This window comes from Eutrigla gurnardus (assembly GCF_963514095.1).
Source record: "Eutrigla gurnardus genome assembly, chromosome: 3".
Classification (NCBI taxonomy): domain Eukaryota; kingdom Metazoa; phylum Chordata; class Actinopteri; order Perciformes; family Triglidae; genus Eutrigla; species Eutrigla gurnardus.
The window spans coordinates 26,672,033-26,695,983 of NC_139917.1; the positions used below are offsets into that span (position 1 = coordinate 26,672,033).

At 41.5% G+C, this 23,951-nt stretch overlaps 3 protein-coding genes across 6 annotated transcripts in view; 1 reads left to right on the top strand and 2 right to left on the bottom strand.

The window, feature by feature from the left end:
- fbxw7 (F-box and WD repeat domain containing 7) overlaps nt 1-5,677 on the bottom strand; it is a 102,196-nt gene extending 96,519 nt beyond the window's left edge. Inside the window, exon 1 of the mRNA XM_084005855.1 lies at nt 5,196-5,677. The gene's annotated coding sequence lies outside the window, so the exon portion shown is untranslated. The remainder of the gene's footprint in view (nt 1-5,195) is intronic.
- Nucleotides 5,678-10,074: 4,397 nt separating this feature from the next.
- On the bottom strand, nt 10,075-17,407 carry tmem154 (transmembrane protein 154). Of its 4 annotated transcripts, XM_084005821.1 has the most exons (10): nt 17,317-17,407; nt 17,064-17,215; nt 16,287-16,391; nt 15,526-15,588; nt 15,238-15,288; nt 14,868-15,041; nt 14,374-14,428; nt 13,104-13,180; nt 12,425-12,467; nt 10,075-11,248 (listed from the first exon to the last, which is right to left on the bottom strand). In XM_084005821.1, exons 2-9 carry the CDS (start codon nt 17,158-17,160, stop codon nt 12,436-12,438), a joined length of 654 nt encoding a protein of 217 aa, XP_083861947.1. In that variant the 5' UTR covers nt 17,161-17,215; nt 17,317-17,407; the 3' UTR covers nt 10,075-11,248; nt 12,425-12,435. The 4 variants fall into 4 exon arrangements, with proteins under 4 accessions (XP_083861947.1, XP_083861946.1, XP_083861948.1 ...); XM_084005820.1 differs by lacking the exon at nt 17,317-17,407 and having other exon boundaries at nt 17,064-17,260; XM_084005822.1 differs by lacking the exons at nt 12,425-12,467; nt 17,317-17,407 and having other exon boundaries at nt 17,064-17,262.
- Nucleotides 17,408-21,588: 4,181 nt separating this feature from the next.
- Nucleotides 21,589-23,838, top strand: tma16 (translation machinery associated 16 homolog). Its single transcript, XM_084005418.1, has 7 exons — nt 21,589-21,718; nt 21,844-21,947; nt 22,553-22,590; nt 22,695-22,779; nt 22,916-23,064; nt 23,173-23,215; nt 23,416-23,838. Exons 1-7 carry the CDS (start codon nt 21,716-21,718, stop codon nt 23,591-23,593), a joined length of 600 nt encoding a protein of 199 aa, XP_083861544.1. The 5' UTR covers nt 21,589-21,715; the 3' UTR covers nt 23,594-23,838.
- Nucleotides 23,839-23,951: the final 113 nt, after the last annotated feature.

Consider the following 23,951-nt stretch of genomic DNA (forward strand, 5'->3'; position numbering starts at 1 on the left):
ATCTCACTTTCTTTCAAGTGCCTCTGCCCACACACACACACACACACACACACACACACACACACACACACACGGTGCTGACAGCAGGGTGGACTTCTGCTAGAGCCTAATCTTTTTGCCTTTCATATTTTATTTCCTTCTCTATTCCCCCGTTTACCAGCTCTTCCAAATACATCTTCCTTACACACACACACACTAACTCCTCTGCTCGCTCCCTTCTCGCTATTCAGGTTTCTCTCCGCCAATTCTTCTACATGTGTATATCTTTGCTCATCCTGCCCTTTCTGTCCTCAACAACCCCATGACTCTCTGAATTGTCTTAAATTGAATGAAAAGAAAGTGGCACGTGTTTGACTTTAACACTTCTAACTTCCAGTCTCTCCTTTCAATGCAAACTCTCCAGCTAAAACCTTCCTTTACCACATGAAACTACATTATTTTCCAGATTAATGCAGTCTCTGGAGCCTCTTGGTAAAGAACGTTAAAGACCTGAAGGCCTGAAACTGCCTCAGATTCATCATGTGCCCCCGGTCCTTCCCCTCTCTCCCCTCTGGACTGTGAGTGCTCATCAAACTACCATCATCTATTGCCCCAATCCAGCTGATATCATGAAACACTCATCATCCAAATGTCCCTTTCACTAAACAGTGTTTTTGGTCCCAAAAGACCTGGAGGACTGCCAGTTATAATCTGACTACACACACTGCATTACTAACACACTCCACTTCAACACAGACGCTCCTCTCTTCAGTCCTCATCCTCCTGGTCCTTTCTACTTCCTCCAAAACCATCAGAGCCAGATGGTCCTCGCCAGCCCTGTTCGGTTGGGGGGGGTATTCCCAATGTATGGCAAGAAATTGAAACGTCTACGGTGCCACTGACTCTTCTTACCCTGAAGAAAGTATTTGTCAAAACTGTAGTTGTTGCATCCTATTAAAAAGCTCCTACTATAACCTTGTGCTCCAGATCTTATCACTCCTGATCTCATTCAGCCAGTGTTTTCCTGGTTAGTCTCCTAAAAGCTGGATGCCATTCTTTACATAGCAAAAGGATCGACTAATAAACATGGGGCACACTTTTGGGGAAAAGGGTAAAGTTCTTGCCCTGGACCACCAGCAACACATAATCCTTTGATGAGGGAACCTAGAGAAAGAGAGCTGAGTTCAGGGGGGGAAAAGTACAAATCTGTCTACAGCCTGCTCCAGCCAACAGTAAAGACAGCAGTGACGAGAGGCTCAAAGCAAAATAACATGTAAAAAATAACTAGCATGCAGCTGCAATTTCCCCAATAATCCAAGATTACATGAAACATTTCATAATTTCATTAATTAATCGTTGTGTGGTTGTCTATGGGAAATATCTTATCAGTCCAAGTTTGATAAAGTGTGTTTATCAGCAATTAATAGTGTCACTTATGCATGTAGGTAAAAGCGTTCAGTACAGAGCCACTAAGACCAGTCTTGTCTCCAGGAATGTATACCACACTTCCCCTCTTAAACTCTGACTCATAGACCCCCTTCATGTTTTGTCAATACCAGCTTCAAAGCCAGGAAATCTCACTGTCCATATGAGAATGGTTTTAGGAAAAGGCCCTGCGGTCGGTTACACAGCAACAGTGTGGGAATGTGAAGCGTTCTGCAAACAAAGTCTAGGATACTCCTTATCTCTCACTATCAAAGGCCTGGCAGAAACAATCACAGCCAGAAGAATCACATTGATACACTATTTTCGACTTAACTGTAAACACATACACTCACATTATTTATTACACCTTTCTCGCCTTCAGAACTGCCTTAATTATTCGTGGCATACACTCACAACAAGGTGCTGGAAATATTCCCCAGAGATTTTGGTCCATAGTGACATGATAGCATCACGCAGTCGCTGCAGATTCGTCAGCTACACATCCATTATGTGAATCTCCGCTTCCACCACGTCCCAAGGGTGCTCTGTTGGATTGAGATCTGTTGACTGTGGAGGCCATTCGAGTAAGGTTAACTCATTGTCGTGTTCAACAAACCCGTTTGGGATGATTTAAACTTTGTGACATGGTGCATTGTTCTGCTGGAAGTAGCTATCAGTAGATGGGATCACTGTGGTCATGAAGGGATGGACATGGTCAGCAACAATGCTCAGGTAGGATGTGAGCATTAAACGATGCTCAATTCGTACGAAGGGGCCCAAAATGTGCCAAGAAAATATTGCCCACACCATTGTTTAAGCCAAATTCTGACCTACCATCCAAATGTTTCAGTGGAAATTAAGACTCATCAGACCAGTCAATGTTTTTCCAATCTTCTATTGTCCAATTATGGTAAGCCCATGCAAATTGTAGTCTCGGTTTCCTGTTCGTAGCCGACAGGAGTGGCACCCGGTGTGGTCCTGTGCTGCTGGAGCCCATCTGCTTCAGGGTCTCGCGTGTTGTGTGTTCAGCGATGCTCTTCTGCATACCTCGGTTGAAACCAGTGGTTATTTGAGTTACTGTTGCCTTTTCTATCAACTCCAACCAGTCTGGCCATTCTCCTCTGACCTCTGGCATCAACAAGGCATTTTCTCCCTGAGAACTGCCACTCACTGGATATTTTCTCTTTTATGTATCATTCTCTGTAAACCCCAGAGATGGTCCCATTAGCTCAGCAGTTGCTGAAACGCTCAGACCAGCCCATCTGGCAGCAACCATCAACCATGCCATGTGAATTTGCTGATTAGATATTTGCGTTAATGAGCAGGGGTACCGTATAAAGAAGCCAGTGAGTGTATATCCCACACATATACCAATTACTGAACCACGGCCAGACCAAGAGCAATAAGTGTACAAACCATGAGGGCAAAAAGGATGAAAATATTAATATTTGCTGTCACACACTTACAACCGATTCCCAAATGTACCTCTAAACTTCCGAATTTTTCACACAAAAGATTCCTAAACGTGGTCACTTGACAATGCTGCTCACGCGTAGTCTTATAATGTAGGTTTCAATTCATCACTGCTAAAAGGTTAAACTGAACAGACTGAATGCCAGACAACAAAGTGGTTCTTCTCTGATGGCTTTAAATCAAATAAACAGACTGTGGCCAACATGTTGTCCTCAATGAATAATCTGTTCTATGGACTCTTACAGACATGTTAGTATTCATGTAGACTCATTTGATACCAAGCAATAACAATGTGTGTTTATCTTTAGTTAACACTTTTTATTTTTACTTTATACAGAAAGTTGTTTTAAATTATCTATGAAGGGAAAGCCCTGTTTGAGTATTTGTAGATCTAATTTAAAGAGTAAACAGTAAAGTATATTTTCAGTCTATTGACAGTGTGTAAACAGATGGATTCTGTGGTCAGGCTTTTAGCATCACATGCATCGTGTGCAAGAAGAATAGCACCTCTGCAGTTCTACTTTTTGTGTCCGTGTGATATAAAGCAGCACTTGAATTTCTCGCCCCGAGGATGTTGTGTGAACGTGACTCTCATCTGACATTATCCTTTAAGACACTGCCCCAAATACAATTGACAACTGACATCAAATGCATCATCTATTACCCTTCCCTTATCACAGCTTTCATGCTGATCGTCAAGGTAACACATTTTACGGAGCTATTTCTGCCGCATAGAAAACCATTTGTGGAGGCCAAGAGACAGACGTTCCTTATTCTAGCTTTCTTGTGAAGGACAGGCTCAGACCTGAGAGGTCAAGTGAAGGCACTTAACTAGCAGGAAGGGTGGAGAACCAGCAATATTCTTCTGGAGAGGAAATAATAGCCACTAGTCTACATCCTCTTTCAAACTGACACAGTGAAGTAGTAAACCTGCGTTGGCTGTGTCAGTGTGCGTCATTTGACCTGACTTTGTTACCTGAATTACTCAAAAACAAACCAGCATACTGTGGCCGGGAAATATCAAAGCAAGTTCATCAGTTGCATCTTGCCAACAAAACAAAAAGATGACTTGGAAAAAAATGACATGATGGTCTATAAGAGACCAGTAATACAGAGGATAAATTGTGTTGCTTGTCTTACGTGAGAGAATATTAGGTAGAGACCTGAGTGCTAACTGCAGCCTGAAATAGTACAGTTTATCCTTGACGGTTGAGGTAGCTCAGTACAGAAATGACAGATTTCCAGAATGTCAAGAAGTCAAAGACGTGGCTGTGCTGCTGCAGACGATTAGAAACTGTGGTAATATTAGAAACGTATGCAGTGGTATAATCAACGAGGTGTTTCTAAGCTCCATATTAGATATATCCCAAATAGCATCAGAACCAGGATGAGACTCAAAACTCCCAACACCCCAAACACATCTCAGGATAAAATATATTCTACATTTCAACAAGAAACACCAAAAAGCTTCAGCACCCAGAATGGAAATAAGGTGGAATCACAACATCTCTCAAACTGTTTCGACCAAATAAACTTACAATTTATTTTAGGGTTGTTGTCTTGGGCCAGATGTGCCTTAAAAAGACACGACTAGAAAGGGGACATGTTGTTGGACCTTTCTAACCATAAGCCAATCAAGAGTTACTTTAAGAGCAAATATTGTGCCTGTGCATTGCGAAATCAGTGCAGCAGAACCCCACATCTCTAAACAACGTACCAACTGTTGAATTTCTGTCATCCGTGTGCCCCCCGAGAACATCTGGTTTTTAGCAAACGTTATACAAGTGAGGCACCAGTTTACTGCGCATGGGGTCGGCTTGTATTTGTAAATAATAAAAAAAACGATCATTCCTCTCCTAAATTGCACCTACGTCGTTGTTTGAGTACGCTGAAACAAGATACAAACGTTCCCTCTCATAGAGTTTGCACTCATCACACAATGAACCGCAGCTCGGACTGCTCGCAGCTTTTTACTCAAGTTTGTGCAGCTTGTTGTAACAGCCAAAAGTTTTAGCGTGGGCTAAGTGAATACAAGTGGCGAACTCTGTCTTGTCGTTTTGATTAATGGGGGCATTACGATACACATCGTCCGGCCAAAGTGAGCCGAACCTCACGCCGATAACTTCTTTCAAAGCGCTTACAAGCTCCACATCAACAGAAGTGCGTTAAGCTGGCTAGCGTTAGCAATGCTAACGCGGCTAAGCGAACGAGCTACTCGTTAGCCGGCTAAATGCTAGGCCCACTTCCACTGGTCCATTACTACATTATTCCCCCCCCCAGTTGTGTTCTTGCACTTTGTAATTTTATACTGTGTTTACCTCAGAAATGTGGAGATGAACAAAGTCGGCAGGCCTCTCCGGTCATTCCTTTTTGGTCGTGTATCCAAAACAAGGGATATCCTCTGGAGGTGAAGCTAACGCCACAGGCTCCGGTGAGGTTGAAACGCTCCTTCTCTCTTTTATTGGTTTCCCACCAGCAGCAAGTCAAGTGTTTTGCATCCAACTAACAGGAGCTAGCACGTTAGCTGGAGCAGCTAACTAGCCTCTACGAGCCAAGTTAGTGTAATGTTAGCCGGCTAGTAAAACACCGCTAACGTTAGCCACTCTGTCAAACTGACGAGAGTGCTGGTCGTCTCTTTGACTCTGTTCTTTCACGGGGCGACATATGAAGGCGTCCGACCATTGCAGAGAGGGAAACACGTCCACTGAGAACAAACAGCGTGTCAGTTGTGAGCGATTAGCCGTTCACAGGCTCTTCGACAACCGCCAGGTTTGTTCGTCTCCCGACTGTCCACCGACTGGAGAGAATGGCTGTCGCAGCATGATGATGGCACGTTTTTGTTCGGACGTGGGCGCTCGAATGTGACGTAATGACATACTCCCGAGATTACATCCATGTGAGAGTAATCTGTTGGTGTATTTTTAGGGTAGATGTTTATTTTGTTGGAAAATAAATAATGCTCGATTTACACTGCAGATGTGATATGTTAGGTACATAAAGATTTACATTTGTGCGTGAAATAATAATAATTTTAAAAGACAGAAAATACACACACGCCTATTTACACAAAAATGCAACGAATGCACAAAGTTTGGGGCCCCCTGCCACAAAAGCTTGATTTGTTACATTCAGATAGCTGAGAGGACTTCTCTATATTTTTTAATTGACTTTCATGCTACATTACAGTGATCTATTACTTTGCTCATGATGTTGAAAATTACATTAAAAATCTCATAAAAACTGTAAAAGAAATATGCGAGTGATTGACCCTTTGACCTTAACCTGGACTCTGGATGCCAGCAGATCTGGGAGGCCTTTTTGGACAGTAAGACGTTAAAAGTCGCTAATTAACAATCAATGTCAGTAATGCATGGAATAAAACCATTAGTGAGGGTAACATGTCAAGCAGGATTCTTTGCGTTTCCCAAGCACATTTTTATTCCCATTAATATCTTCAATTAATCCATCCCAAAATAATTTCCAAGAGGATTTAAAGTGATCTCTTCCTGTCTGTTAAATGCATATATGCTAATTAATGCATTGTTAATCAGTTTTATCTAGATCACTGATTCAAACTGGTTGTGGTTTAAATTCTTAATGACTTCAGAGCCCATATGTCTTTTTATAAAAACATGTAAAAAAGAAAAGAAAAGACAGACAGACCATAAACAATAGCTTCGCAAACAGACATAGAGTCTACTTTGTTGGACAAGTCACCATTAATTAATTGAAAGCATGTCTAACATACTGTATAAGATACAAATTTCCCCCATGAAGAGACCAATTTCTAAACTTTCATACTTTGTCTGAAAAGAAGTCAGAAAATGACAAATAATCTTTTCAATGAAAATTATATACCTTTTTCCTTTGAGACTGCAAATTCTCTACATATAAATAAAATAGCATGTACAAAATGAAATGTTGATCTGCCTCTTTCCCCCTTTACTATTATTGACATTTTAATATAATATAATATAATATAATATATATAGACCCTAAATACAGGATAAGCGGTAGAAAATGGATGGATGGATAATATATATAGCATTTTTGAGGGAAAAACCATGCGAGTGGCATCCAATTTGCATGCTGTGTGAGAAATCATGCTGGTGGAAAATGTAGACCTGAAGTTAGTCCTGGAGTGCCAACCAATGTTTAGCTTTGGCTCATGGTCATTTTCATGCCCTGTATCTGAATCCTCCAGGGAGAGTCTGAAACCCCGAGATATCACTAAGCACCAAACATGTAATCCTGAGAAGTGTGCAATCGAGACTGGCATCTGGACAATGAAGAGTGAAAAACAGACCCTGGAGACAAAGAACGACTGTAAATATCCTCACTTTGTTACTAAAGGCTCTCTCTAGCTGTGTGTTTTTATGGAAATTGCTGTTAGTGGACTCGTCACAAAAATCTGAACTCTAGGCCTGAGATTCTCATTGGTGTTATCTCTCTACGTGCTGTTTAGGACAAAACCACTCAAATATGGTGGATAATCCTGAGTGTTCATCTGTGTGTGTGTCAGGCCCGCAGCCAGGACTGTAGAAACACCGAGATCATATCTCAATATTTCCACAAACACAACCACAATTGCATTTTCAAGAAACCTGAATCATCACACCATGTTTTATTCATTAAACTGGTTTGTTTAATCTTTTTTTGTTAGTTTTTAGTCATGTAGAAACAGCTGTGTGTCCCTGAGTTTCCCTCCATGATTATCTAAAACAGTGACCTCTTAAAATGTCCACAGTGATTTTTTAAAACAATATAAATAGAGTTAATGTATGTATGTATATACTCGTGTTTGGTGACCCCTTAAATATTTCACAAAACCCCTTAAGGGGTCCCGACCCCAAGACTGGCCTCTCCTCTCCCAGAAGAATTCATTTCTCGTAAGAAAAACAGTTTAATTATTGTTATTTACTCCTTTTTTTGAAGTCTAAAATAAATATGGTCACGCCATGTAAGCATTTTAATCATAAAATGTAAAATAAATGCTTCAGATTCCCATATTCCCAGGAAAATAACTACATGACCTCGGTGCCCACAGCTTAAGTCCTGGTTGTTATCAAATGTTGTCCAAATGGTGCAAGAAGCAGTGTTTCGTGGGAAACGGTGGAAAGTTTCACACGCTTGAAATTGCTCATCACGACTCTACAAAGGGCCAAACTCAAAACTATTGTGAAGTAAGTAACCTATGCACTTTCCATGGCGTGCGCAGTGTTTTCCACTCAAAGATTGCACAAGAATGACTGAATGCAATGATTGCAACAGACGGACGATGCTCTGTAACATCGCAGCTCTTGAAAGCAAACAAACGCGGCTGTGAAACAGAGCTGATAGAGTGTGACAGGCGGCCACAGTGCCTGCTGGGTAGACGGTGATTCAGTTTACAAAAGCCTGGAAAATTCAGAGAGACGGGTCACTGGAAATGATGTTATGAACCTGGCCCTCGAGGGGGTTACATCACATTTACTGTCTGCTGTGACAGACGTGGCTTTAATCAACGTTGTCCACACACTGTCCTCCTCACATACACCGGCAGATAGATTGTACCTGGCTTGAAACTATGTGCGTATTGTTTGCTACAGTCATGTTTGATAAGAGGCGTTGCTGTTTTATTTGCCTATAAACTCGTTACGCCAGAATCTGACACAGTGTGAAGTCACGCCGCATGTGCACTGGGAGAGAAAACCCTACACCTGCTACTGTAGGGCATCCAAGGCAGACGTGTGACCTATCAGTCATATTGCATTCAGAAGCTTTCAATGTAATTCAAACATTGGGATATTTTCTCTGTAGAGTGCTATTTAGAAAATAAAAGCTTTTCACGCAAGGCAACAAATTAAAAAAACAATCTGCAGATTAATCTGTTCAATTCAGACCAATTTGATTGATCAAATATGATATATATATATATATATATATATGCAGTAGCATATAGTAACATGAGACAAATAGATTGTATTAAACTCTGCGTAATTCAGCTCTGCTGATGGAATTAAATGTATGAATCTGAACAAGACTAAAAAAAACAAATCCCAGCAAAACAACATGACAGAAATGAGGCACATTCAAGTAAAAAGAACTAACTCCATAATAAAAGTTAACTGTGAAGACCCGTCTAAGTCTAATTGGGAACAAACAGTCCCAAACCAGTCTGTGATGCATCTAAGGCTGCAGGGTTTCTGTCTCCAAGCTGAAGTCGAGAAACCTGGGTGATTTTAAATTAGACAAAACTGCAAACTTAAGCACCCGATAGCATCAATTCTGAAGAAACATGTCCAAAGAGAGAGTATCAGGTGTAACGTGGTGACAGATCTGATCCTTGGCAGCTGTACGGTCCGTTGCAACAACCAAGGTGTGAAAGGAATGTAAGATTGCGCATTTTTCTAAAATTTGAAATACAACCTATTTTCGAGGTGAAAAACACGATTGGACAAGTCTTTAGGTATGAAGCTCTGGACTTTAAATTACTTCCAGACAAAAGGCCACAGGCAGAGTATACCCGTGTAAATTCAAATGTCTTACTTGTTGATTCTGATAATGTCGACGTCTAGTCAGCAGTGAGTGTTCGGCCAGCCGGGCAGTGATGCTGCAGACTTTTTAAGGTGGCAGACAGACCTGCTGTCTGGAAATCTAATATTGAGAAAGAGAGAGGAGAGACTCGTTTCTCATTTGTATGCATTGGTTTGCACGGATCGTCTGCCCTTCCTCCCGCAGACCTTCCACTGGTTTCCACCAGCCACGCGGCGCTCAGAGAGGACTCATCAGTGGATTTAAAGCAGCAGAGTGAACTCAGACAGAAACACATATGGGACACATGTGAGACACTTTGAAGCCGGTGTTTTTGCGTTTAATGTTCTGTCATCTCTTAAAACCGGTGTGATGAATTTAAATGGAACTTCAAACGTTTTGAGTGAAAGTTGGAAACAGGAAACATCGTTCATGTATGCATGGATGGAATATGCCATTCATCTTAATTATGTTTAATACACGGAGACACCATAGAGGGCCAGACAGAGCGTCTGAAATTTAAGGTACTTAAGGTTGGAGGATCACCGAGATTCATCCTCTGGGAACCATGAATGTCTGTACAAAGCTTTATGGCAATCCATCCAATAATTATCGAGATATTTTAAAAAACAAAGAGGTGGTCCAGAGACATTGCAGCCCCCCAGAGCCACACTGACATCAAGATTTTATCAAGAAATTTTATTCAAAGCTTCATGAGCAAAACAACAATACGACAGCCTCATATGAAATATTTACAAAAAGGCATTCCTTGAAAATAGTATCTTTTTTTTATACTGTATTCTCATATTTACAGTGCAAGATAATGCAAAAATACTGACTGACATGTTTAGAAAGTTGCACTCACATTTAGATCAGTGTCGCGACGGCTTGGATTCAACACTTTAAAGGCTGGGAAGGAAACCGAGCCGCTATTATTAACAGCAGTTATTATCCACTGAATGGTGGGATGAAAACCTTAGAGCAGCTTTTAGAAAGCCGCTTCAGCGGCGAGAAATAATTCATCAAAAGACAAAAAAAAATGACTGCGGCTGATTTTCACACTTACAGATTTCAGTCAATAAAAACACGTTCTCTATAAGTCCAGCTCTGCACAGGCATGAAAAGGAGTGGCCTTCTCTGTCATGCATGCCTGCAATCTACAACAGGATATTTCCCCATTAAAACCTGCAGCTGCAGGGAGTCACACAGTGTAATACAACAAAGAGGCTTTGAGCTGAAGCGAAGCCATCAGCAGAAACTATGAGGAGTCATGTCTGCGATGGGTGGAGAAGAGTATCGGCCTAAAGCGCGTTAAGATGACTGTGAATCTGCAGAAAGGCTAATTTAAACTTTAAACTTAATACTTTTCATTGTCTCATTCATAGAGGCAGAAAATACTGTGCATGTGGCTTAAACCTGCTCAACAATACAGTTCAACAGTTCATCAAAACAGCCATACAGACTGCACAGTAGCCTGTGACATAAAAAAACAAAAAACTCTCTCTAAATGTGGCACTTGAAGCATGTGAAGCAAGTGAAGAATGCACTTGATTCTTGCACTTTTGGGCATCATGCCCATATGATTGAATGCACGTATTGTTAAAGCTGAATAAATGTAATGTGATGTAAGGCATGGCAGAAAGAAAGGCACAACACTGATCAAAGAGACACAATTGAAGTCCGACTGTCGCGATGACGCTGTATTACAACTTCATCTTTTTGTTCTTGCTGTTTACTTTGTTTTAAATAATGTTTGCCGGCGTCCTTACAGTGAAACGAGTTCCCGTGGTCACAGAAAAAGGGACAGAACATCCAAGTTGTCATCGCCGCGTCGCCGACCGCGTGTTCCTCCGTTAACCTGCACAGATCATTGGAGAGAGGCGACAATGTCAGAGATGCAGAGGTCACTGCTCTATGATCTCTGAACGCTGGTCAGGAGTGGTGATGGAGGTCATTCACTGAGTGACCTTTGACATAACTCACATAGAGTTTTGTGTACGGTGCTATTTTCTTTCATTTGGTTTGAACGTTTATTTTCCTTCCTGAAACCACATGTTTCCCCGAAGAGGAGGTGGTGCAACTTCTTCAAGGGCAGAGTAATTCTTACCTTTCAAAACTTTTTACAACGCTGTAAAAGCTTTCTTTTCTTTAATTTTGCCCGAGTTGCTGTGGAATTCCTCAGGTCTGACAAACACGACCACAGCTGTAACATCTCATTTACTTTTGTTTGGAGATCTCTTGTGTAACCTGTGTGCGGAGAGCTTCCACGTCTGAATGAAAGAACCCTCTGACCCTTGCACGGCTTTAGAAATAAAATCCTGAGAAAAAAAAAAAAAAGAGAAGAAATTCTGTGTGGAAGTGATGTTGGTCAACAGTTAGTGAAGTTGGACCTTGACCTCGCCTTCCCAGCCTTTTCCCGGTAAGAGACTATGCCGGGGTTAAGTTGTGGCACCCTTCGCCGCATGCCTGGTGTGTAATCAGTTGCAGGTGTTTGTGCTCTCAAACGGTACCAATGCGTAATGACGAAAGGGTCACGGTTCATCGTTGTTAAACCGAAAACCAGCTGGTGCATCCCGACACATCGGATCTGCAGCATTATTGTGTAGGAGAGATATTTACATCACTGTTTGGAGTGTAATCGTAAGTGAGACTATCTAATTAGAAGTAGGTTGTGTTCACACATGCAGGAACATTGCCTAATAAATAATTGCTCATGCTGTGACCCATTGTTACTGTCTGTTTCCACAGTGGTTGTTGTGATTTAGTCATCGATGCTGCAAAATCTCCAGCTTCACAGAAGAGCAGTGAGAGAAAGTGTTGACACAGAGTAAATCTAATGAATAGGTTTAGACTTAATCTGATGCATTTATATGCTTCGATAGCTAAAAACAACATTTAAAGTCATTAACGATGTCATATATTTCCAGTCACAAGTGATCATTTAACAAGGTAATGAGAATAGTTCAGTAATATATTCAACTCATGATGACAAGAAACTGAAACTGTGTATATTATAAGTGCAAAGCATTCTCACCATAAATAGATTCATGCATTTTTAGAGTCCTCTGCTGGTTCAACTAAAGGAAACAAAACAATGAACAAACACATGAGATTACTCATATGTCCACTAAACCCTCAAACTAAGAAAAACAGTGTTAGCAAGACATTACTGTGATTAACTGACACCAGACAAGGCTAACAATTAGCGCAACAGTGACCTCTGCTGGATAAACTTAAACGGAATCACTTAACTAATATTAATGATAAAAATGGTTCCCCCCTCTTTACCCCTTTTGGTGCTTTTTTGTGCTGGTTTTCATCTCAGGGCAGATAATAAGACACAAAGGACGCCGTTCAGTCCCATAGAAACAAATGGTAACAAATGTTGTATTTACAATAATTAGGCCTATAACAGAGCCTGACCACCACTTCAAATCACACATTTATCAGAAAAATAGAATTAATAAAAACTACATATTTTTCAAAAAGCTGACTATGAATGCAATATAAAGAAAAAGTATATACAATTAACTGTATTTATCAGTTATTTATCAGTTATTAGAGTGTATTCCAATTTCAAGACATGGGTAATAATGGCTGGCTGCTAGGTTTATAATATATCTCCAGGAAAGCATCTCCAAAAAAAAAAAACTTGACACTATTTGTTTTTTCTTTGACAGATTTTTGTCCTTATAATTTAGAAAGATACCTACCATCCTTTCTCATCCACTGGTCCAACTCTTCCATTTCTAGCTCCAGCACAGAGGGCACATCTTCTTCAAACATGGGCCTGAAAGGTGGAAAATATTAAAGAAAATCAAACACACAAAAAAAAGAAAAGAAATTGGACTTCAGTGTTTCCGACAGCGGCAGTTGGTTTCAGTTGAACGTTCTGTTGCTAGTAGCAACCAATGCCAGTTGACAACTTTATCATGAAGAAACGGTTGCTCAACATTAGCTTGTCTGAGCCACCTGTCGGCACCTCCTCCAGTTTACATGATGATGATCAGAGGTCCCCCAAGGTTCGTTTTCGGGGCCACTTTTGTATTTTCATTTTTTTTCCTGCTACGGTGCCACCATCGCTTGATTCTCATCAGGTTGCTTTTCATATTGTATAACGACGGTTGTATGATCCCACACTGAATGCAGGGCAGCCAGATTCAATCAGCGTCAACAAAGCGTACAAATATCTGGATATCTAGACTGACGATTGGCTAACTTTTAAACTTGGAATTTAAATCGAAGCTCAAGCCTGGGTTTCTTTTCTAAACAAATCCTGCTTTTCCCATGCTGGTTTGAGGCTACGTTTCTGTCCTTGCCCGAATGTGCTTTGAGGTTTGTCACAGTCTGCAAAGGTCTCGCCCACCATTGCATCCTTTATGTCAGAGTTCAGTGGCTGGTTAAATAAAGGTTTAATCATTGGAAAAAGCATTTGATGTGTTTTTACTTTTGTGGATTAAGGCCTACATGTTGACTGTGCTGCATTTCTTTTGATGACCTAATGTTGGCTTTTCATTGTTGACTTCACCATTTCCTTGTTACTGTAATTCACTTTTACAGCAGGCGACCATTAGTTTCGGCCTGCTCTCCTTTATCCCATTCTTTCCCCCTCAATTTCAGTTTCACAATTGCTTCCATTAAGACTTCAAAGGCCGTCTTCGACCTTTATTGGAGGCACTCTGTGGCTCCCTGCATAGCTGTGCATCTACATGCATAGCGAGAGCAGAAGAAGAAGATTTTGTCGATGTTCTAAATGGCAGAGAAGACCACAAAATGTGACTTCTGGTAACTCTATGTTAATTTAACGTAACTCTCCCACTCGTCTGCATTTGAAACCTCAACCTGTTTTGCGCATAGATGATAACAGGAAATTACAACATTGAGTTTCCGCTCTCTTTAACGATTTGACATTGCTAATTTTTTTTTTTACACTCTTGCCGACACTCCTTTTAAAGAAAAAAAGTGTCAAGCTTGGATACTTACATTGGCACCTTCTCTGTGCTGGACCCGTCCAAATATGGATCTTCTTTTCTCAGCTCTACGAGAAGAAGAGAACACAGCTCAGTCGTCTTTATTATGATTAAAATGCCAAATGCCATCCTTAACTTAACATCCAAACACTAAACAAGATCAGTTATATTAAAAGCAAATGTTGGTTAGTAGCTGGGATATTTATATCAAATGAATAATACGATACAAGACATTTAACCATTGTGTTATCCAGCCACAACTTCTGTGTTATTTTTCAAATGTTTTCAAGATAAATGTAGATTTGACATTTTTATGACTTCCAGAGAATTTGAAAGTATAACACTGTGGACAGACGGCACTTTCTACTGTTGATAGAAAATACTTCCAACCGCTGTCCATGTGATAAACCTAAAAATGCAATCACTCCTATTGAAAATGTCTGGACATAAAACCAAAACCATCTGTTGGCCACTAAGCAGGAAAACATGTTGTCTGTTTTCACATACCTTGATTCCTCACTTTTTGGTTACACCTGCGGTTCATAAAAATACCGCAAACTATCATGCCGATGATGACGACCACCAGCACCACGGGGATCATGATGATGATGGGACTCAAACCCTCCTCCTCCTCCCCTGGTTCACCGGTCGGACCCGTAACATCGGGGTCCACTGACGTGCCTGCAAAAGTGAGGCATCAGTCTTTAGTTACTTATGACAGAAACGTGTGTGTGTGTGTGTGTGTGTGTGTGTGTGTGTGTGTCTGCTGCAGCGTTGTCCTAATTGTCCTGACATTTAATCTAACGATTGATACAAATAGTAAATTATCAAATCAGCACCGTGCTGGTATGTTAGGCCAACGGTTGGTCTGACATACCATCAACAGGGTTGGAGCGGCTCAATCCTGAGCCAGCATCTTCTTCTTCTACTGCAGAAGGAAAAGATTGTATGATTTTATTGAAACATGCAGTGAGTAGTAGCTAATTTAAAAAAGAAAGAAAATTGTCATCTTCTCTCCGCTACATCGTGCCAAGAAGTGACATGAAAATGCATTCGGACGTGAAATGCTGAAGAACTGAACAGCGAGTGATTCGTGAATGAGCCTTCCTGAGGGTAGACGAGGTCAAAACTACACCATGTGGAGTACAAGCCGTCGTGGACTTACCCTCTACTTCTGGGAGGGGGGGGCCCGTTGTCGAAGTGGCATCAGAAACAGTTGGGGTTGTTTCTACAGAGAGAGAGAGAGAGCAGCTTTTAAAATGAGTAATTCTCATGAGTTGTCAATTCATTCTAGATGGCCAAAAGTATGTGGACGTGTGAACTTTATGTGATTGTTGAATGTCTCGTATGAAAAAACCACAGGCGTTACAGAACTGTGCTGCTAGACTACAGAGTTTACGACAAGTCCTAACTTGTAGAAAGCCTTCCCAGTTATTTTGCACAGGAAAGACCAGCTAGGTTGAACCCACTTGCTTCAAAAGCGGGAAAGACAGCGAACAACAAGTTTTGAGCAGAACGAGGTCTTTCATCCTCCTCACCTGTGAAATCAAAACTAATACAACCGCGTCATTCTCACAGTCCTCCACGTGTGGTTTCCAGTAGTTAAAACCGGGCTTTAAAACTAATCACCGTGGCTGAAATCAAGGATCTGGATAAATAGCAGTCTTGTTTGCTTCTAAATGTATTATTTTTAGACAGTTTTGGAACATCGTAGCTCTTTAGTCATAAGTGGATATTTTTCCAGCATGTGACAGATGTGTTCTTTGATGCTGCTCTCCTGATCAAGTGTCTCTTACGGAAGATGTTTGAGACTCTATCTTGTGAAAAGAAAAATAAATCCCCAATGGAAGCCCAAACAAGAAGCGCCCACATATTATCGGCCACATATTATATTGTCATTTCCTGAATTTATTCTTCACGTCTCACCAGAGATGTTTATATCAGGTTCTTCAGGCTCTGGTTCAGCTGGATCCTCTCCAGGAGTCTCTTCTACATCTCCACCTCCATCTCCATCATAATCTTGGCATGTCACTGCAAATAAACACATGTTGTTACCATATGCACTGAAAAAGGGTAGTGAGACTTCAATAAAGACATGTGCAGTGTTTCTATTGAATGTGAAACACACAGGTGAATGAAGTTATTTCTGCTGGGATTTCCCCCAGCTTAGTTTCACATCAGATCATACAGCAACTTTAGACTTCCATGTGCATGATTTCAAAAGGTTGCAACAAAAATCAAAACGGTTGCAAAATGCACCTACTGGACAGCGCAGAGTAGGTGGAGAGCAACGAGTTGAGCAATTTGTTCCCGGCGGGGCTTTGTCACGATGACAAAGATTTCACTTTTTGAGAAATACTTCCTCTTGCTCAAGAATGAACTAACATCCAAACCGAGAAAACATAGTAAAATGGTGTTTATTGTACACATTTTAAAAGGTTTCTGAGATAATAGTGTACTTTAAAATACAGGAGCGATAAAGTTTGTACAAAAAAAGTTGATTGAAGTGACTGTAACGTCTACTTTTATCACCGTGGGTCCCCAGGTTTTACAGTTTAATGAATCTCCTCTTTCTGGTTTTAAATCCATTAGATTCCAGCCGGAAAGTCAGAAAAGTAGACTCAGGCACACACAAAAAAGAGAAAGCAAGGAGGAGACAGGAAAGCAGAGTTGAGAGTGAAGAAATGAATGTTCCAGTCTTACCTGTCCGAGTCAGAGTGGTCAGCAGCAGCAGCAGCAGCAGCAGCAGAGGGGTCTTCACACGGGGCCCTCTCATGCTACCAGTCCCAGAAGCAAACATAGTGCCATCGTGTGCCTGCTTCCTCCTCTACTGTCACAGCATTACACTTCCTGATCTGACTAAACATGTTAAATGACGCTAAAGAAGAAGAAGAAAAAAAAAAAAAAAACTCACTGACGCTCAAACACACCCTCAGACTCACTCAAGGCAACTCACTCGGATGTGATGCAATCACAATGTGTGCTTGTCACCACAGGTCTGACGGCTCCTCGGCTGCAGCACAATCACATTCCTGCTGGTAAGGTATGCAGACCTACAGAGCGACGGGGGGGCTGAACAAACTTTAAAGAAGGGAAAAAAGTATTTTTGGTGCGAGCTGAGCGAGGGCCAGCTGGTCGTGCATCTCCGCTGCTCCAAAGAACACACAAGCCGTTAGTTGTTGACCTATTTCTTGATACGAGAGGCAGGATAATAAGTTGCTCTTTGTGGAGAAAAAAAAAAGGGAAAAAAAATGCTGGTTATAAATGTGAAGGTCATGGTGCATGGATGAAGGTGGTTGGCCTACTTTGAAAGAGACTCTTCTTCGTCTAACAGCAGAGACGTGGTGGAGGCAGGTTTCAACGTGACGGCCGGGGGTTAGAAGTTTCTATCAACTGTGACTACTATCAATACTCTCTTATGGCATTAAAACCCTGTGTCCTGCAATGTACTGCCATGTACTGCCATGTACTGCCATGTACTACCATGTACCACCATGTACAGCCATGTACTGCCATGTACTGCCATGTACTACCATGTACAGCCATGTACTGCCATGTACTGCCATGTACTGCCATGTACAGCCATGTACTACCATGTACAGCCATGTACTGCCATGTACTGCCATGTACCACCATGTACTACCATGTACCACCATGTACAGCCATGTACTGCCATGTACTGCCATGTACCACCATGTACTACCATGTACAGCCATGTACTGCCATGTACCACCATGTACTACCATGTACAGCCATGTACTGCCATGTACTGCCATGTACTACCATGCACCACCATGTACTGCCATGTACTGCCATGTACAGCCATGTGCTGCCATGTACTGCTATGTACTGCCATGTACTACCATGTACCACCATGTACTGCTATGTACCGCCATGTACTGCCATGTACAGCCATGTACTGCCATGTACTACCATGTATAGCCATGTACTGCCATGTACTGCCATGTACAGCCATGTACTGCCATGTACTGCCATATACTGCCATGTACAGCCATGTACTGCCATGTACTGCCATGTACAGCCATGTACTGCCATGTACTGCCATGTACTGCCATGTACAGCCATGTACAGCCATGTACTACCATGTACTGCCATGTACAGCCATGTACTACCATGTACAGCCATGTACTGCCATGTACTACCATGTACAGCCATGTACTGCCATGTACTACCATGTACCACCATGTACCGCCATGTACTACCATGTACTGCCATGTACCGCCATGTACTACCATGTACAGCCATGTACAGCCATGTACTGCAATGTACTGCCATGTACAGCCATGTACTGCCATGTACTACCATGTACCACCATGTACCGCCATGTACTACCATGTACTGCCATGTACCGCCATGTACTACCATGTACAGCCATGTACAGCCATGTACTGCCATGTACTGCCATGTACAGCCATGTACAGCCATGTACTGCCATGTACTACCATGTACTGCCATGTACCGCCATGTACTGCCATGTACTGCCATGTACTGCCATGTACTGCCATGTACTACCATGTACAGCCATGTACTACCATGTACAGCCATGTACTGCCATGTACTGCCATGTACTGCCATGTACTACCATGTACTGCCATGTACCGCCATGTACTACCATGTACAGCCATGTACTACCATGTACAGCCATGTACTGCCATGTACTGCCATGTACTGCCATGTACTACCATGTACAGCCATGTACTACCATGTACAGCCATGTACTGCCATGTACTGCCATGTACTGCCATGTACTACCATGTACAGCCATGTACTGCCATGTACTGCCATGTACAGCCATGTACTACCATGAACAGCCACTTCCTCTAAACTCCGGTTGTCAGCTCTCCCTGAAGACGATTAGGCAACACTTAGAAAACTCAGCTAATCTAAAGGTTCCTGTTAAAATAAACACCAGTTCAGTGTGAGACAGTGTGGACATTAATCTAAAAGAAGATTATTTGAGTGAAAACACCAGCATTACAGTTACAACGCTGACATGTCGACGTGTAGCAGATGACCTCCTGCTTGTCTGGGGTCAGGCCGCTGGGTAAGCGGGGGCTTCCAGACGTCCCTCTTCCTGGAGGAGAGTTTCGCGCTACGCCACTCATTCTGAGAGGGACATAAATGTGTGCACCAAATTTCACGCCATTCAATCGAAAAGTCAAAGAGACAAATTGACAACATAAATCATAAACGGGAAGACATAAACAGCGTGGCTTTACAGAAATGACACTATGAGTAGGCCATCTCTGAGCTCATCGCATGACTGGAGGCTTTAATGGATGTAGTTTTAAAACTTTTCGCCTCGAGGAAAACCATAAGTGTATGACGTTTTTTTTTCTGAAGAATCTCTGTCTGTAATTCCCGACTGTGACAAAGGAGTCGTTTGAGTAACCGTGACGGCCTTTGCTTCATCAAAACATTTCTTTATGCAAGTGAGTCATAAGATCTGAGTCAGCCCGTCGGGTGTCACTTTCATTATTACCGTGAGTTTGGTGGTGGCGTTCTGGAAAAGTACTCCATGAAACTTTATACCTCTGTGTCCGTTTTGCCTCGTTAATCATGAGTTTGCAGTTCTACCAATTAGTGAGATCTCCTCTAAACCGAATACTGCTTTTCCTCACTTCCTCCCATCAATCAGATTTATTCTGTGACCCTTTCAGGCGGACGACCCCGAGGTTGAGAACCACTGGACTAAGAATAAGCCCTCAAAAATTGCTCCAGCTTGAGCAACTTTAACAGTAGGTTTCCGCTCACACATTTAGGTGTCAGTATTAACAATCTAATAATGTCATATAAATTAATATTTCAGTCATTCATGACAATCTTTGAGTTATTTTTGATATGAACTTCTATCCTTTTGTTTGTGAAGGATTTTGATATTTTTGTTACATATTGCTACATCATCATTTCCCAGAAAGATGTGGGGATTTTATTTCTTTGAGTGAAAATGAAAAATATCATGTGTCTCCTTCCTTGGAAGTGTTTTTTTCCCCCTGCTTGTATTGCTTAGGATTTCTGAAGAAACGGAGTTCACTGCAGAGGCACATGAAATATCCTGTTGCACAAAAGAGAGATAAAGACCCACTTGATAGCGAGAAGTACGGTGACACGTCATGAGGCCGGATCGGCTCCCGGTGAGCCGCCACTCTTCTGGGAACGCTTTCCACAACATTTGGTAATCTGGCTGCAGGGATCTGCTTTCCCGTTATGCCACAGGAGCATCAGGACATCACTAGTTATGAATCTCACACACACACACACACCATTCTATCATCTTGTTACATGATCAGACTTGACATTGGATAACATCATTATGTAGAATAGCTTTGTTATTTTGTTATAGAGAATGACTATTTAACCCCCCAAAAAAGAAAGAAAAGAAAACCATGATGGAGATGCGTTTGCCTTTTGGGGGGCTTCTATAGCAAAAGGCAGTCAATCAAAAAATAATTAGAGTTCTGAACACGCTTGTATTTGGTCCTGTTTTCTTTATGGGCCCCAGTGGAACCACATTGCCTTCATTGTCTATATTTATGACCCGGGTTGGGCGATAATCTTTCAGTTCATCCCAGAGGTGTTGGATCAATGTGCTTCAGGTCAGTCCACTCTGAATGGAAGTCAAGCTTTTCCACCCCAAACTGAGACATTTCTTTATTATTATGGATTAGTTCATTCTTCCCGGAGGAAACTGACTGGGGTCAACGAGTCTCACTGGAGCGCTTTGATATGGATTCATCAATATCACTGCATCAATAAACACAGATAATCATTTGTAGGCCTAATTATGTCTGTGCTATTCTCAACTGCCCTTCTATCCATTGCATATTTATTGACATGAGTCATTTCTAGTTTGTGGAAATACTGTGTGAAATGTTTAGAGATGAGGATGAAGTGCTGTATCTGTTTGTCTGACACAGTGGTGGTTTTATGTGGGGCAACAACTACCTTACATAGATTTCCCACAGTTTAACACAGGTGATAATTTGACTGAGAGCATACCTCTCCTCACCTCACTGTATGTTGATATCCTGAAAGTCTGGTACCGCCATCCCCTCCGAATAACACACACACACACACACACACACACACACACACACACACACACACACACACACACACACACACACACACACACACACACACACACACACATATATATATATGGTATGATCCACAATTTGAATTTACTAAATCACTCTCATTTGGTGGCGCGTTGAAACAGGAACTGTTTCATTTTCTCCGCAACACACCCGGACGGACCTTGACGACGGACCGCTCCACTTCCGGTCTGGTTGTCAACAGAGGAGGACCACGCGCGTTCTCAACCAGTTAAAATGGTAAGACTGGCGTGTCGTAGCTTATTTTTGTCCGTGTGAAGTCATTTATTCCAGTCATACGAAATCAGAAGCGAACTCTTTTAAACGTTCGCTAATATTTTGTCATTAATGGACATGTTTTTCAGCCGAAGGCTCAGAGAGGAAAAGCCCCGGAGAAGGTGGTTCACCCGTTCAGCAGGAAGGCTGCTTACCTCGCCCGAGAAGAAATCCGGCTGAAAAAGAAAGAAAGGTGCGCGGAGGAGAAATTAAACAGTAAAAAAACCCAGCAGATTAGCTGCAGTTGAGCACAACTGACTTCCGGTGACGTCAAACCTACTGTAGAAGTTACCTTTACAGACAAACTCCGTTATGTGAGCAAAACAAATCACCGACGTACATAATAGATATTTACAGTACTTAACTCTCTGTGGTCCAGGGTGTGATTGGCCGTTTTTTAGTACTTTTATTTTTATATTTCATATTTCACCTTAAAAACTGTTTACCTTGCCTTGTTTGGTGTCTTTTTTTTTAGACGCAACCTCAGGTTTTCCTTTTTTATTGGATCTAAAATCACTCAAAATGTTAGATTTTTTTTTTTTTACTGTGAAAACCAAAAACTTGTTTAATTCTTTTCCAAGTAACAAAAGCAGATGGATAGATGTAGTGGAGTGAAAAGTACAATATTTGCCTCTGAATTGTGTAGTGGAGAAGAAGTATGAAGTAGCATTAAATGGAAATGCTCCAATAAAATACAAATTAAAAAAATAAATACATTTGAAACTTTGTGTTCCTGTAATTAATGGGGTAAAGGTAATATTTTTCAATCATTTAATTGTTTTTTCTCTGGTGCTGCAGACAGAGGAGTGACAAAGCAACTCGTCTGAGCGGCATCGGTAAGGTTCATTCATCTTTTATCATTATTTATATTAACTGTATATAATACACACTTGCTGGCTCGCTCTCCTTTAAACACTGTCTTTCTTTTATTTACTTGCAGGTGAAAAGCTATTGTGGTTTCAGGAACAGTTGGATCCAGAAAAGACGACGTACACCAGAAAAGATGCCTGTGACATCATCGAAAGGTCAACGATTTATGTTAATTCAGTTTTTGCCACTTTTATAATGTGCTAAATATTTTCAAAGCAGGAGACATGTTTGTGAATTGCGTGTACATCAGACACCTTGATGTTTAGTGTGCGTGTTCTCGTGTATGTGTAGGTACCTCCAAAGGTTCGATTTAGAACTTGAGCAGATTGAGCTGGTGAACGGGATCAAAGGTCGGCAGGGTCGTCTCCATGGCGCCAGAGAGGCTGTCATCAAACAGACCGTCGAGCGAGAGCGAGCGCAGTATGAGGGCATCGGGTTCGGTGAGTCCTCATCGCGTCAACACACAAACACACAAACACACACACACACACACACACACACACTATATACATATTCTCCCATCATCCTTTGTTTTGTCCTCTTCGCAGAGATTCCAGACATCATTAATGTAAAACATCTGAAAACATTCAGGTGAGTGGTGAATTTTCTGCTTTCTTACAATATTTATATATTTTTCCTTAGACTACATGGATAAAAAAGCCTAAACACACACATGCGTACAACAATTTGAATGATCTTAAATAAAATAGTGACTTTTAGTATGATTTTCATGTCTAAACATCATTTCTGATGACGTTTAATATACATTTCCTGATCCTTCGTTTCGTCAGGGAGTGGACTGGTGATCTGAAGAAACTCCCAAATTTGAAACTGCGAAAGGTGAACAATAAGGATTTGGAAACGAAGAACGAAGAGGAGAAACATGAAGACGCAGAGGAAGATGATGATGAAGATGAGGATGACTTGGAAGATAAGCAGTTGGATGAGAAGGAGCTGATGTCGGACTGAAGCCGAGGCTCTTCGTATTTGGCTCAAAGCTCCTGTCGTCCATTCGGCACAACCGACTGTGGAGATGAACTCGCTTCAGAAAATACCTTTTTAGAGAAATGGGTGTTTTTGTGCCTGTGGGGGAAAATGCTGCTGCGCCATGACTGTCCAGAAGAGGGTGCTAAACTCTCAAAAGTGATTTCACACCAGCCTGTGAAGGGTTCTACATTCATTGTTTATTGCACAAATAAATGAGTTGTTTGTCACCTGAATACTCCATTTCATCCAATCAGAGATAAAAACAAAAAAGTTTTGAAAAGATTTTTAGTGCTCTAATGAGATTTTCTGCGACACTGATACAAAACCAAATTAAACCTGT